Genomic DNA, 15307 nt, shown 5'->3' with positions numbered 1-15307 from the left:
GGGGGCGGGGGCGGGGGCAGTCGTTGGGGGAGGCTGGCCCCGGCGACCAGAGCCGGATGGAGCGTGGGCTCCCCGGGGAGATGCTGCAGGCACGTCGGGCCAGCGGCCAGGATGCAAGCATCAGGGGCTCAGGAGGATCCTCCCACATGTCCGGCCCCACCAGCCCACCCCTCCGTCCCTGTCGCTCTGTCGCTCTGTCGCTCCTCTCCACGCCCTCTTTGTGCCCAGGTTGGCGCATCCTCTCTGGTCCCCCAGCAGCAGCAGCGGCAGCCGGGCCACCTTCGGCTCCTTGGCGCCGACATGGTCCTCGCCCCTCTGTACCTGCACTCCGGCTTCTCCTTCATTCACCTCCAGACCTCCGTGCCCAGCACGCCTCCCTGAGCACCCCACAGCTCTAATCTGTCCTTCTCTGTCACCAGAGCCACCAGAGTCACCCGAAGTAGAGCTCCCACCACGTCCCTGTCGTGCTCAAGGTGTCCCTGTCCTGCCCCAGACTCTGCGCGCGCCTGCACGGCCGGCCTGGTGCTGCTCCCGCGGCCGGGCCTTTCCGACCACAGTTTACCTGAAACACAAGAACTCCCGACGCTCCGCAGGCTGGTGACCGAGGCAGGGGACAGGTGAGGAGGGCACAGCCGTGTGGGTCTGTGGGGGCCGTGCACCCTCCCCAGATGCCTTGAGGAGGCAGGGTGAGGCCGAGACCTGCGACACCGAGAAGTGTTAGTCCTGTGGGCCAAGTGCGACCTCTCCAAGGGCCACCTGCCACGTGACTGGCATCCAGGGGGTGTCCCCCTCCAGCTGTTCCTGGCTGGTGGCGGGCTGCTGCCGGCAGATGGACTCCTCTGTTGTTTCCACGTGCAAAGTGTCTTCCTTCCAGAGCCTGCCACCATCACACAGCTCTGCGCAAGGAGGGCAGCGAGGTGCCAGGCCTCGAGGACCCAGGGCCCCCCCCGTAACTTCCAGTTTTGTTGGAGTCACTTTCACACCGGTGACTTCTGTCAGTTATGTAACAGTCTGTGGCCCAGACCCAGGTGAGCAGTAAATAGTCACCTTCACCTGAGAGCCGAGGCTGCAGCGCTGAGTCACGGGGAGCGGGGAGCCTCACTGCCTGCTGGGGCCTTGGGCAGGGACGCTGGAAGCTGTGATCGCTCCAGCTGGCTGGGTCGGACTGCCAGGACCGGAATGTAAGCTTAGCACTGAAGCCCGAGTGATCTCTCGTAGCGGACTGTGCCTGACTGCCTTGTACACGTGTGCGTACATGCATTGTGTATGTATATAAGTACTTGCTTATTGGTATTTCTAACTTAGCTACAAAAAAATTTATCGTGTAATTTTTAAAGTCCTAACTGGTCTAAGAAAACAGCAGGTCTGCAGAGTGATCCCCGGACGGGCTGGCTCCCTCTGACAGGTCTGTTCTTACCCAAGTACCTTTTCCTAGAAGACAGGGAAGGGTGGCCGGTATTTCTCGGAGGCGGTGGTCCAGAGCGTGGGCTCCAGGCTGTGTGGGGCTTGGGAGCCGCTGCCAGCCTTCCCCGGACCGGGGGTCCAGTCCCCACCAGGCCCACACTCTCTTCCCCGGGCCTCTGCCGCGGACAGTGTGTACCATCTGCTCGCTCTCTCCTCCGCAGCTTCCGTGACCCACATGGCCCGCGTGTTCGTGTACGGGACCCTGAAGAGAGGCCAGCCCAACCATGGGGTCCTGCGGGACCGCGCCAACGGCTGCGCCGCCTTCCGCGGCCGGGGCCGCACGCTGGAGCCCTACCCCTTGGTCATTGCCGGCGAGCATAACATCCCGTGGCTGCTCAACCTCCCAGGGCAGGGGCAGCGTGTGCTCGGCGAGATCTATGCGGTGGACGAGCGGATGCTGAGCTTCCTCGATGAGTTCGAGGGCTGCCCCAACATGTACCAGCGCACCCCGCTGCGGATCACCGTCCTCGAGTGGGAAGGCGCGCGTGGGGCCCCCGAGGAGACGCCGGCCGCTGACGGGACCCTGCAGTGCTTCGTGTACAGCACAGTCACCTACGCCCCCGAGTGGGTCCACCTCCCGCACCACGACGATTACGACTCCCAGGGGGGGCACGGCCTCCGCTATAATCCACGGGAGAACAGATGACAAGTGCCAAGATGGCTCCTCCACCGGGTTGGGGGTGTTCGTGGGACAGAGCCCCAGTGATGAGAGGATGCCCTTGGCCTGGTCTGCGTGCACTGGGTGCACTCAGTGTCCGTGGAAACAGAGTTGTAAAACTCAGTCCGGGAGAAGGAACAATCTCTCTTTCAGTTGCAGCTGATTCCCCCAGTATTTGACACACTGATCCCAAGATTATGCCTGAAGCCTGTCTATCCTATAGCGCTTTGTTGCTCGCTGCTTCAAGAAAGCCAGGGACTTGAATCGATGGGATAAGGAAAATTCAGGATCTTAATTCCCCTAAATGACATTTCAAGAACTCATATGTCAAATTTTTCTTTCTTTTGCTTTGCTTTGATCTGAAGATAACATTTAAATTGTAGACTTTGTGTAGCAGCTAGATTTCAGCAACCCTACTGCATTGATTCTAACTTGTAGCAGCAAGAAGAGTTTTTTAAACTGATTTGGGTTATCTCACTGTAATAAAAGAACCTCAAGAAAAACATATTGTGTTTGGGTAGTTTTAAACTGTATAAAACATTAGTATTCACAATTTTCAGATCAAGCTTATTAAAAAAGGGATTACTAAAGACGATCATGTAATATTGAACTGGATATTTTGGGAAACCAAATTTAAGTGTTGGTACTATTATTGATTGGGGGTGGGGGGGGGCTCTACTTATGTGGTAGAAGGTTCTTTTCTTTCTCATCTCGCAAAATCACAAGCCAGCTACTTGCTCAGATGCTGAAGAGCCCGGCTTCAGACGGACACACACCCAGGCCTGAGGCCCAGGGGCAAGGTGCCCTCCGTGCCTCTGAAGGGAGCTGCGTTTGGGGGGTGGGAGAGCCTTTCAGAGAAGAACCAACACATTAGTAATTTGTTCTTCAGGCCTGACAGAAAGCTTAGCTTCCAAATACAAACAGCACTTAAAATAATTCTAGCAAGGCATGAGTACCAATTACTCCCCCTCCATCTGATGATCTGTCCGCGTAGACTCCGAGCGGCGCACGACTCTGCCTCTGCTTACTCACCAGCCAACTCAGAGACGGATCCCGAGGATCTCAGAAGCCACTGAAAAACGCAGCTGCTGGGCCTCCATAACCTCGTTCTCCGCTGGGAAGGCTCCCGCGCTCTTCAACTTGATGGTAGACCGTGCTCACTAACTCCATCTGGCACAAAGACAGATCAGTATTTTTAGCCCTATTTTCTTAATTAGAAACTTGCTTCACAAAAACAAAAAGGCAAGGATGGGCACCAACGGATGGGTTTGTGGCAGCCACACCCACCCCTCAGGGTAAGGGAGCCCTGCACAGCCTCTGGGACCGGGTGGGGAGGGCAGGCGTGTGGGCCCAGCTCTCCTGAAGTGGCTGCCCCCTGGGCCCGTGGGCCCTGCACTTACCGCTGAGAGCCGAGCAGGACAGATTTCCAAACTCCCCAGCAGCCCCATGGGGTCTCTCAGATGAAACTCCCCAGCAGCCCCACGGGGTCTCTCGGATGTTCCGAATAGGCACAGATGGGCGTGAGGTCCTCAGCCAGGCAGAAGCAGGTAATCCGATTATAAGGTGGTAAATGCTAATTTAATGCGACTAAGGCAGAGAACTGGGGTTTATAGAAATGTTTTTTAGAGGATCACAATGAAACACTAGTATTTCGAGTCTACTGGCACAGCCAGTAGCCTCTTATGTACATTGTCTTCATTCAAAAAAAGGGCAAACTAATATTTAGACAAATGCTCAGCTTTATTGATTTAATTTTGACACTAGGAAATCTCACAGCAGAAGTACAAATCATATGTACAAGTATTTATATCAATAAAAATTTCCATTGGTGATTTTTTGGCAGAATGTTGGTTTTGACTATATGTGGAATAAATATGACCATGTAAAATCTGCTGCACAGGGGTGTTCCTGCAAAACGCCTGACTAAATTGAGTGTGAAAGAATAATAATACAAATGGCTAATTAAATTGGGTGATGACTGAAAGGCTATAAATACTTCATTCCAGTTCCACGAGCAGATCTCCTTCTCCAACTGTGTCCCCAGCTTTGCACTGCACTGATTTCACCTTGAATTAAAAAAGAAAAGAAAAGAAAGAAGAGGGGAGCGTCAGTATTATTAACTGGACCACGAGGGTGCCATCTCGTCACCCGTTTCTGGAAATGAAGAGACAGCCCCGCAGGCTTTGGGGCACAAGAGTCGACTCCTGCTTGGCAGAGGGGACCGAGTGCACAGGGGTGTCCTCGGGAGGGCGGTGACGCGCCTGTCCCGGTCTGTCCTAGAAGCTGCTGGTCCAAGGGAGTCTGCACCACCCGCTGCCCCTCCCCCCCCACCTCCGCCCTGCACTAGGCACGCGGGGGGCGGGGGGGGGGGGTGGTGTGCTCTGTAGCGCCCCTAAAAGCCAGCTGCCCTGATGCTGCATGAGCGCCCAGCAGCCCGCCCTCCCACGCTGGGCTGCGGCTTCAGGTGGTGAGTTACTGTATCCTTCGTGCTCAAAAACCAGAACCAGGGGCGCCTGGGTGGCTCAGTGGGTTAGGGCCTCTGCCTTCGGCTCAGGTCATGATCCCGGGGTCCTGGGATCGAGCCCCGCCTCGGGCTCTCTGCTCAGCGGGGAGCCTGCTTCCTCCTCTCTCTACCTGCTGCTCTGCCTCCTTGTGATCTCTGTCTGTCAAATAAATTAAAAGAAAAAAAAAAAAGACTTCTACCTTAAAAAAAAAAAAAAACCGCTTTAAAAAACAAAACAAAACAAAAACAAAACCAGAACCGAACCAAAACCCCACGCGATGACACAAGCGCCAGAACAAGGGCCACTAATAGGAGAAAGTCCCCGCCCGCGACCCCCGGCTTCCCTCCGAAGCGAAAGAGGAGCCGCCCGGGTGTGCGGCGGCGCCGCGGGGACTCGAGGCCCAGGTGGAACCGGTCCTCCGGGTGTGCGGACCTGCGGGGCTTCAGGGGTGTCGGCCTCCCGAGGGGCTCTGCCGTGCGGGGAGCGGGAGGCGAGGACTGCACACCCGCGGGGCCACACCTGCCCGGCGCTCTGGGCACCCGAGAACTGGCGGGCGGTCGGGGCCGCGCAGTCGGGGCCTGGCCTGCGTCCCCGGGAAGTGGAAGGGCAGAAGGGCCCCGTGTGCCTCGCATCCCAGCCTGGGGACCCTCAGAACCGCGGGAATCCGCGCCGCGATGACTTCAAAGGCCTGGAGGGTGCTCCGGGCGCCGGGGGCGGCTCACGCGGGTCGGAGGCCGCCGACGCTTGCACGGGACGCATCCTGCACGCTGCGCCCACGGCAGGGAGGACCGGCTTCCGTGGTGAGCGATCGACCGGCTTCCGTGGTGAGCGATCGCTCGGGGAGGAAAAGCGGCTCTCCAGGTAAGCACGGCCCAACCCGAGGCTCCCCCCGGCTGCTGCTCTGTGCTGGGCTCTGGCCAGGCCCCGGGCGCCCTGCTGGGGCGCAGCAGGAAAGGGATGGGCAGAAAGAGCTCCAGCTGATAGGGGTCGGGCCAAAGTACCAGCTGACCGGAGCCCCTCAACATTCTGGAAGCTACTCCCGGGCCACCAACAGCCAGGGATGGGCTGAGCCTCCGCAGGAGACCCAGAGGCCACCGTGAGACCAGGCAGACCCTGAACACACTGACAGAGGAGGGCTCCACGCTCCTTCTGGAGCGAAGGCCACGTTCGTTTTTGTGCTGGTACCCCAGTGCAGCAACAGGTGCCCTTGGCATGCATCAGACGTCTATATATATACACATGTTCTGGGTCCCCCCAAATGAGGTCAAGTTCTCATCATGCCTGGACATTACATGAAACTAACGCAGCAGAAATGTTAAGTGCAAGGAGCAAAACCACCAATTTCTACAAGAACAAAGGCCACTTTGGGGTTCACTTTTAGAAAAGGAATCAGACGTAGAGGCCAACATTTCCAAATCTTGCCATTCTCCTCTCCCAAACACCACAGAGCCTGGGCCCCGCCAACGGCAGCCCCTCCAGCCTGACCAGGCAGCCAGCTCCAGGCCTGCCCACCCTAAACTGGGCGTCTGCTCCCAGCCAGGCCTTTGGTCTGGGCAGGAGCCTCACTTCCTGCTGGGGTGACAGAGGATGTATCTCTCTGATGCAAATGACAACTGGGAGCAGGCAGTACCTCTCTGCCAGGACACCCACGTCCCGAGAGCTTGATCCTGGCTTCCCACAGAACAGGCCACGGAGCCGGCCACGGAGCCGGCCACGGCAGTCTCTGAGCCCCTCCATGCCCGCCCCACCCCGCCTCAGCCCCGGGATGCGGACGTCTCCAAACTGTCCTTCAGAAAAGCCTCCCTCAGCTGTGGGCAGCATCTTTATAGAAGCAAGAAGAATAATGAAGTTATCAGTAAAAGGACTTCTCCAGTTTCCTCAAGGAGGAAATACATGTGAGAAGTTTTACTCTTAACAAGTTTCAGGACAAATACGATTCCTTTTTTTTTTTTCCCTCCCTAAATCATTACGTTCCACATGTACGTGGGGCTTTCAGCTCCTCTTGATCTAAAATTGTCTAGAATTGTTCTCTTTGTGGAGAAATTATCTTGAAGAGTGACATTAATCTCTGCGATCTCTCAGACCAGTTCCCGCTCTGCCACCTAAGTCTCAGGTGACTAAGCGCCTCCGAGACAGATGTAAACATTAAAAATTAAAGACCCTTTAATTGGAAAGACATTAAGGTGAAAGAACAATTGTTCTTTGACTACCTGCGCGTCACAAACTCTCCATGAGGCAGGGCCACGTGGGTGCCAAGCAGAAAGAGCTCCTATGTCCTGGTGTGCAGGAGCGAGGAGCTGGCAGGGGTCACCTCCACGGTGCCTTCCAGCCCTAACCGTCCAAGATCCAAAGATGGAAGTTCTGCTTCCTGTCACAGAGCTGGCAAGGGCTGATGGGAACTTGGGGACATACCTTGCCAGTTTTCCCAGCTGTCATGCTGTTCTGCATTTTCATGGCTTCAATCACACAAATTTCCTGACCTTCTGCTACCTGGAAAAACAAACAGAAAAGAGACAAGTCTTAAAATTGTTCTGATTTTGCAATAACACTCAGGAGTGAAACCATCAAGAGACTATCAGATGCTCTGCAATTTGACCCAAACAGCAGCAAAGACCTCTAAGACTTCATGTTCCAAGTGACTCTTCGAGGGGTAGCAGAGAAGGGCTGTTCCCTCTGTCCTCATCAAATGCCACAGAGATGTGGCCAAAATGGAATGTTTTCCTCCTAAGTGAAAATGTCCAGATTTGGCACAGCCCCACAGATGGGAAGATCTATGGTTTCCGGGGGCTAGGAAGAGGGGGGTGGTTACTGAGGGACACAGGTTCTCTTCTGAGTGGGGAAGAAAATGTTCTAGATTGACAGTAGTAGTGATGGTTGCATAAGAGATTCTGGGACTAGACAAGAACTCCTGAGCGTGCGCGGTAAGGGGCCGAACTGCCCTGGGCGGGGTTTTATCTCCACAAAACCACTACCCAAAACTAGAGCGTTTCTGTCCATAGCCTTGGGGAGCTGGGAACAGCAGCCTGTGTCAACTTCTGCAAGACCGGCCAAGTAACAAGGAGGTGGCTCCTGGAAGGTGCCTTCTGACGCGGGAATGACCGCTAACAGCCGTGCCTGGTCCTTGAGTGTAGACCAGTGGGGCTGGGTATGGGCTCCCTGGTGAAGCCTGGGGCTTCCAGCCAGGAGGCAGCTGTGACCGAAGCCGCTCTCTCTAGTCTCTGTTCGCTGCCCTTGATGGGTGAGCACCAAGGAGCTGGGCCGGGCTTCTCTCCTCTGGGAAAAGGGCCTCCCAGTCTCCGACACGGTGAAGCCAACTTTCCTCGGGCAACTGGCTGGCTTTTCTGGGGTGCTGGTGGGCATCCTGGGGTGGAGCTCCCAGACCCTCACACCGGTGCGGCTGTGCTGGCCCAGAGTTGCAGGAGTGCCTGGAGAATGTTCTCTCCTGCGCTCCCCAGATGATCCCCGAGCTCCCTCCCGGCCCCCTGCGCGGCACAAGCTGTCTCCCTGGCAGTCTGGGCTGCCTGCGCCCCGCGCCTTCCTGTCCTCCGCTGATCAGGTGGTGGGCTGCCGTTTCCTGGCACAGAAATCGAGGGAGAGAGGGGATGCCAAAGCCTGGTGCTGGCATGGAGGAGAGACGCTGTGCTGGGAGCTGGGCCTGAAGCTCCGCGCTCACTGCCCGTTGTGATTCACTCTCCCTGGGCATCTGCATTCCGCAGACGGAGAGGAGAGCGAATGACCCGCTGGCGAGGGCTGCTCTTTGCACAGCAGAGGGACCGCAGCCGGGCTCACCGACCCCCTCCCGTCATCCCTTCGGGTCTTTGTTCTTTCCAGAGGCAGGAGGGGAGCCCACGAGATGCAGGCGGGGACAGCCCCACCCCCCGGGGCAGCACCTGCCATGCAGCCCCCCTCCCCAAAGCCCCGCAGGCTGGCCCCACAGCCTGGTGTCTCAGAGGCCAAGGGGCCAGAGCCGGCCCCCCGACACAGCTCGCACCCGGGCCCCGGTGGATTTCTGGAAATGGGTCTGAAACTCAATGTGACAGAATGGAAATTCTCTCCACAAAATTGTCAGCAGCTCTCTACCTCTGGGTTCTGGTAGCTCCGCTTCACGGGTGGATGAGTGCCCCCCGCGGGGACCTGGGTGAGCTTAGCCCACACCCCCCACGTCGCTGGGCTTCCTCTGCTGTCATCGGAGAGCCCATCCCTGGCCCGGTGGGCTTTTCGGAAGGGGGCACAACCGAGCCCCCTCCGCAGCAGGTCTGACCCCTCTCAGCTGCTCAGCCCGTGGCTCAGAATCTGCAGGCCAGAGCGCCCCTCCTGGGGTCTTCGTGGGATCTTCAAATAAGTGATGCACAGTTAATGCAAACAGGAGAAAGACGTGAACCCAGCAGATTTCCAGTGGTCACACTGAGGGGGCAGAGACCCACGCAACAAGGATGGCACAGGGCCCATGCGGGAGGGGGGCGGGGCCTGGGCCGGGACTCCACACCGGGCTAGAGCCGGCCACTGGAGATCAGGGCCCGCGGAAGCGTGGGGCAGCAGCGGCAGACCGGCCACAAGTTCACGGCGCTCTGCCCTCGCCAGCTGTCCTTCCTGGCCGGCTCTTGGTGCTGATACCCTGCATGTGGGTGATTCAAGTGGCAGGTCCCCAATCACACTCCTCAGAAAAACAAAAGCTCTGATGTAGACAGGTAATCAGGAGATGTGGGGACATCCCCAAGTTAAAACGCTCTTTTTTATTGTGTCACTGGCAATCTGATTAAAAGGACTTAAAAGAAAAGTGCCTCTGGATTCCAAGGGGCCCAGCCAGCAGCGCTGCCCTGAATCTACATCGGGTCTTCCTCTCCTCTCCTGGGCCCCTCCCTGGACCCCTCCCCAGGTCTGCCGGTCTCCGTGTCTACACAGGTCCGGATGGAACTTTAAGTAATTCCCTGCTCCCTCCCTGCTCACTTAAGCAATGGGTTTTGTAGTCTGTTTTCCTAGAAGAGAAAGAGCCCTTGGAAGTTGTTCTCTGAGACCCCGCATGAGAGCAAAGGCCGTCGTGGTCAGCAGAGTCGTGTTACCCGCACACATGGACTTGATCGAAATTCAGTCTTTCATCCCTCAGCCATCCCGGCTGGAGGAGCTCTGAGACCGCCGGCCACGCTGTCATGGGAGCTCGGCCCGGGGTTGTGTTGTGTCCCCTCCGCCCCCGCCGTGTCCCCCGCAATACTGGAGCCTTGGGTGCAGAGGTGGTGGCCCATCTGCATGCGGGGCTCGGAGGGTCGGAGGGTCGTGGGGACACCTTCCACATTTCCCCAGGTGCTCGTGGGCAAGGAGCGCGCCCCGACGGCTCACATGGGAGGGCACGGCCACCTAGGGCTTTGCGCGCACACTCCTGTAACACTTTTGTGTGTCATCTGATAAAGGCTCACTGATTGTGACAGGAGGTCTCCAACGTTGGGCTTACAAAATGGTCACAAGCCTCGCAAGTCTTTTCGATAAACCTAGTCAGCCTGATGTACTTCCCCGCTCCCTGTCTAATTGGTGTAAAGTTTGGAGGCCCCAGTCCTGGATCTTTCATCCGGCTTACTGCGTCCTCTCCTTTGACATGGGGTCAAGGTTCACATTCGCATCCGATTATCAGAGCGCACTCATTAAGCGGGGCCTGCCTCGCTCCAGAATGAGTAAGCTGGAGGGAAAACCCGGCCCATTTACTCAGCAGATTTTCGCATGGTTAGGAGGCCTCCGTGTCCCCGGCAGAGCCCGGCACTGAAGAGCTTCAGACATCTCCTGCTGATGATTAATTGTGAGTGATGGGAAATAAAATCCAGTAAAGCCAGCTGCTTGCCATGGTCGGCAAAATGACTCTAATGGAGATAGGCTGCCAATTTTCCAGTTTTACTGGCAAGTCTTCCAAGTGTAATTAAGGGAAGTTATAAATGATATGGAAATCTATCAAGTCCCATTTATTTTCAGAGGACTCTTTCCCCAGAGACTTTTATCTTCAAGCTTATAGTACGCTTTGTTGTGCTAATGATTTAAACCCCTTCTCATTTCTGATTAAAGCCCCCAATATCCTTCTACCAAGTTCGCCTCACTCCTTCCCCAAAGATGAAAAGGCCCAGAACCTTCTCCCACATACGTCCCTCTTGGAAAGCACGCTAAGACTGGGAGACGTTTGGCTACTTGTATCGTTTAGCCTGCGAACGCATGAAGAAAGCTCAAAGAAAGTGCAGGAAGAGAACGAGCAGAGAGAGGGGGGAGAAAAGACCTCCACCAAACATAAAAGGAAGCCCCCAAAAGTCCAGACTTGAAAAGCTGTGCTCAAGAGCAGACATTCATCAGAAGGTGGTGTAGCGCACTAATGTTATTTGATTTGGAATAAAAGCATGAAAATGATGGCAAAGGCCTAAAATTGGAGATGTAAAGGCTGACTGCACAGTATTCCATTTCTCAATTTCATCCTTCAGAGCCACAAAATGGGGGTGATACAGTGACGGGATGAGTTTACAGTAACAGCTGTGCTCTTCCCACACAGGGGAGGCCCTTCTAATGGGCGAAGGTCTGTTTGGAACAGACGGGGAGTAACAAAACAAGGTTCCCTATTAAGAGTGTGCAGTCCTATTTCTGATCAAGAAAATGAGTGCGGGAGTCGGATTGCCTCGAAGGCGGCCCCTCCCTCTCCTGTCGTCCCAAACCAGGGCGCTTTCAAAGGGGTTCTCCTTTCAGCGGAGGGACGAGGACAGAATGTCGCGGAGGGCTCTGCCCCCGTCAGCCCACTTCTCCGGCAACTGTAAAGAACGCACAAGAAACAGTGCCAGTGGCATATGGCTTTCTACTGTGCTAAACATTCACACAAAAGACAGGTTCATCAGTCATTGCAGTATCTGGATCAAAAATTAGCTCCTGATGGATGGTATTGGAGCTTACCTGCTGCTAGTACATTACCAGAGAAACACAGGTTTTGAAACCCACATGACATTAGAAAGTGCAGACCATGAAATGCGACACGTGCAGGCGCACATAATGTACGCCAGATTAGACAAAATAATAAATAAGCTATTTAAGCCCTCTGCCTAAAATCGGGCCCGCTGCAAGGAACCCTGGGTCACTTCTACACGGGCCGATTAATGCACAGCATCTGCCGTACAGAAGCGGGGCACGAAGCACTTCCGAATGATTTCAGCAATTAAAAGGAAACTGTTTCCTGCCTGTTCAGACAGCAACTGTTTCAAGGCAAGAGCGAGCACCAAATCACTGTGTGCAGCTGAAAAATTAAGTCCCCTTTTCGGGGAAGAGGGGTGGGCGGGGGGAAGAATTTTTATGGAACAGGGAGCCTTCTTTTGTTGTCCTGCGTTCTGTGTTTTTCTGCCAAATGAGACAGAAGGCTCGGAGGGCTTCCCGGCCCGCAGCGGTCTCCCCTTCTGCCGCCCGGGGCCACCCGAAAGCATGGATCAATATCAACCCCGCTGACGACGCCACGAAAGTGAAAATCCTTCAATTACATTTTTAAAGGCTGTTCTACTTAGAACACAGGTGCCTCAACGCAATGCATTTTACCGCCCTCAGATCTGAAGAAAGATGCAGTGAACAGCCACAAGAAAAAGGCCTCTCAGATTTGGTTAAAAGGCACCGCTAGAATCTGATTATAATAACTTCCTCTTTCTGAGCCCGTAAGATAGGCTGCTAAATATCCCCTGATATTTCCCCAAGAAGAAATGTGCATTCACATCCCAGCATCTTCATGTAAAGGGGGAGGGAGAAAGACCCCGGGAGACCGTCTAGTATTTAAGCAGTGCGGAGAGAAGGAAACATCATCAAATTACAAAGAAAGAGGAGGCAGGCGACAGAAATGCCACCAAACCCCCTATCTGCTACGGGAGCCCTCCCGCGATGGGCTCGTGTGCACGCCGCCTGAGTCACAAGGGGACGCGCAAGGAGGGGTGACGCATCAACCAGGCTGCTGGCTGGGGGGACTCGGGGTCCCCACCCCCCCCCCCCCCCCCACTGCCCAGAGCTGCCTCCCTGGCTTTCTGCGGTGGGTGACCAAGCGGGGAGCGCATACAGAGTCATGGCCAGTACAAGTCCAGTTTTCTTTAAAATGAAAAACATCTCTCCCTCCTGCCCTCAAAGTTAGCTGGGAACTGCAGCCAAAGCCCCTAGAGTGAGAGAACTCAACGGCATCTTGAAGAGATCAGTCTGGATCCCTCTCTAGGAAGTCGCTGTCTTCAAGTACTCAGCGACTGCATGTCTTGGGGTTTGGGTTTGTTTTTTTGTTTTTGTTTTTTAAGCAAAATGGTGAGGAAAGATCTCTTGAATCTTGGTAAGGTTGCAAACTGCCATCTTTTAAAATGGTTAAAAGCAGGATAACACAGCCTCTAACTCCAAGCAGATCATTTCTTGAAAAATAAAATAAAATGCCAAACTTGTAAGAGACTCTCCTGCAACGTTCAACTTACTGATGGACCTTAAAAACAGACAATCGTCAGCTCAACTTCTTTGTTAACGTCCAGCGAAAGTTAATCCTAACACTGAAAAAGGAGTGTTATCTGGAAGACAGAAAGGCCAAATCTGGGGTAGCCATCACTGCTACAGGCAGGACAGGAATCTGATTAGGGAGGGGCCGGGGCAAGTTCCCGGTGGAAGCGCCTTTTATTGTTCGGTACCAGGAAAAGCAAATACAGTGAAGATGAGCAGAGAGCATCTGAGTATTTCTGTTATTCTCTGGACCTTTATGTGTGTGATGTTTTATAATCTGAGTTTAAAAACATGCAACCATGAATGCATAGGTTTATTTATACATGCTTTGGAACGCAATCTGAGGTTTGGGTGGAAAACTGGCATCTTGTCAAATAAACTGCTATCAAATATGAAAATTTCATTACTGTAATGATTTTAGGATTATCAGTCAAGGTATCCAGAAACAGGAAAACAGATCTGTCATGGCCAGGTCCTCGGCCAGGGAAAGATGCTGTTGTGGATACTGGGCCATACCAGGTAAGCGGATCCCTGCCAGATGAACACAGGGCAGGAGGAACACAGGGCAGGAGGGACCATTCCAAGGCCTCTTATCTAGAATGCCTGAGGGCTGGGCGCCTGGGTGGGGCTCAGTCGGTTAAGCGTCTGCCTTTGGCTCAGGTCAGGATCCCAGGAGCCTGGGATGGAACCCTGTATCCGGCTCCCTGCTCAGTGGGGAGCCTGCTTCTCCCCCTGCCTCCCTCTCTCTGTCTCTGTCTCTCATGAATAAATAAAATCTTTAATTAATTAATTAATTATCTGAGAGCAAAGGAGTCTTCAAATCTGTTTCTTCAAGACCTGAAAACCAGAGGTCTCCTGCCAAGTTTATCTGCAACTTCCCCTGCCGTGGGCTCAGTTACAGAGGAGAGGGTTTGGCCCCGAAGGCGCGGTATGAATGCCACCCTCCAAAACGGCAAACCTGGGTCTCTCGGGGTTGCTGGCCATCCCACCACTTGGGAGCCCTCCCCTAGCAGCCCTGAAGGAGCACACACAAGGAGGACAGACATTGGGGCAAAATCTGGGTGGTACTCCTATTAATGATCCCAAATTTTCTGTTCTTATGGGGGTACTTTATAGGATTCCATTTTTTGCCCAAGACACTGCACAAGAACAGTCCCAAACGCCTACTTCCCCTTCTGCTAAAGGCCAGTTCCATTCTACAGTAGATCTTCCCCATCTTGGCCCCCCAAAATACTCCCAAGGCCTGTCCTACTGCTACTGAGCAGGCTAGAAAAGCAGCAACAGGCACTCACTGTCCATCTGTGATTTGACCAGGTCTCACAAACTGGTAAGTCACAAAGCGTCACTGCCAAAGAAAGATTTGTAAGTGGGGACACCGCCCACTTCCGACTCATATCTCACTTGTTACTGTTTTGAGTAAGATGGGTATTTCTGATCCACATCCGAGAGGTCTGTTGCACTGCAAGATAACTCAGAAATCCTGATACACTGCCACAGTAATACCTCCCCTTGGGCTGCCTTATTTTTTATTTTTGTTTTTTGCTCTGTTTCTGATATCAAAGGGCCAACAAAACAACTGTGCCCCTAATGACTTTATTTTACACTTCGGACTCAAGATGGAAATTGTGTGTCATTTCGGCAGCTCTCAACCTAAAGCGAGCAAGTACCCTCTGCCATTATTCTGAGAGAAGGTGTTTTTAATATTTTTGTTCAAGGATATCATAAAGATAGACATTTTAAAAATTACAGTAAGTTACAAAAAATACTGCCTTGATTAGAGGGCCCTCAGTTTATGATGGTGCTAAATACACAGAAAAATGGGTATTTTCCCAACTGAAATTAAAATCAGTCGTGAAAATATTTTCAGCGGGTGGATGACCACCAAACCAAACAAACAAACAAACAAACAAAAAACCCAACAGACTAAAGGCATATCAAAGTCATTCTATCCACTGTTTTCTGAAGTAAATGGGTGACAAGGGGACTTTCCATAAGCCACTCCTACTTTGTTCACTCCTAGGTTTGTCTGCGTGTAGGCATTTCTATGCATTTGACGGCCTGTTACCCACAACCCCCTCCCCACATGTTAAAAAAAAAAAGTTATTGTACAATTATTTAAAAAATGACTTTACTGCCACATTTAATGTCAAATACTATGTAACAGACACTGAAAGATATCAGAAACTTTTGCTGTGTGAATCCAAACAAAAACAAAAACAAAAAA

At 53.6% G+C, this 15307-nt stretch overlaps 2 protein-coding genes across 11 annotated transcripts in view; one reads left to right on the top strand and one right to left on the bottom strand.

The window, feature by feature from the left end:
• Positions 1 to 2627, top strand: part of GGACT (gamma-glutamylamine cyclotransferase) — a 53185-nt gene extending 50558 nt beyond the window's left edge. For 5 of the 9 annotated variants that reach the window (XM_059378129.1, XM_059378125.1, XM_059378126.1 and 2 more), the window contains 2 exons: positions 420 to 617; positions 1626 to 2627. In XM_059378129.1, the coding sequence (XP_059234112.1) occupies positions 1640 to 2110 (471 nt within the window). In that variant the 5' untranslated portion in view covers positions 420 to 617; positions 1626 to 1639 and the 3' untranslated portion in view covers positions 2111 to 2627. The other 4 variants (XM_059378133.1, XM_059378132.1, XR_009400053.1 and 1 more) reach the window with 4 other exon arrangements.
• Positions 2628 to 3843: 1216 nt separating this feature from the next.
• PCCA (propionyl-CoA carboxylase subunit alpha) overlaps positions 3844 to 15307 on the bottom strand; it is a 413253-nt gene continuing 401789 nt past the window's right edge. For both annotated transcript variants that reach the window (XM_059378122.1, XM_059378121.1), the window contains 2 exons: positions 7039 to 7116; positions 3844 to 4188 (listed from right to left, as the gene is read on the bottom strand). In XM_059378122.1, the coding sequence (XP_059234105.1) occupies positions 4120 to 4188; positions 7039 to 7116 (147 nt within the window). In that variant the 3' untranslated portion in view covers positions 3844 to 4119. The remainder of the gene's footprint in view (positions 4189 to 7038; positions 7117 to 15307) is intronic.

This window comes from Mustela nigripes, chromosome 15 (genome assembly GCF_022355385.1).
Source record: "Mustela nigripes isolate SB6536 chromosome 15, MUSNIG.SB6536, whole genome shotgun sequence".
NCBI classification, from domain to species: domain Eukaryota; kingdom Metazoa; phylum Chordata; class Mammalia; order Carnivora; family Mustelidae; genus Mustela; species Mustela nigripes.
This window is presented reverse-complemented; position numbering and strand designations above follow the sequence as displayed.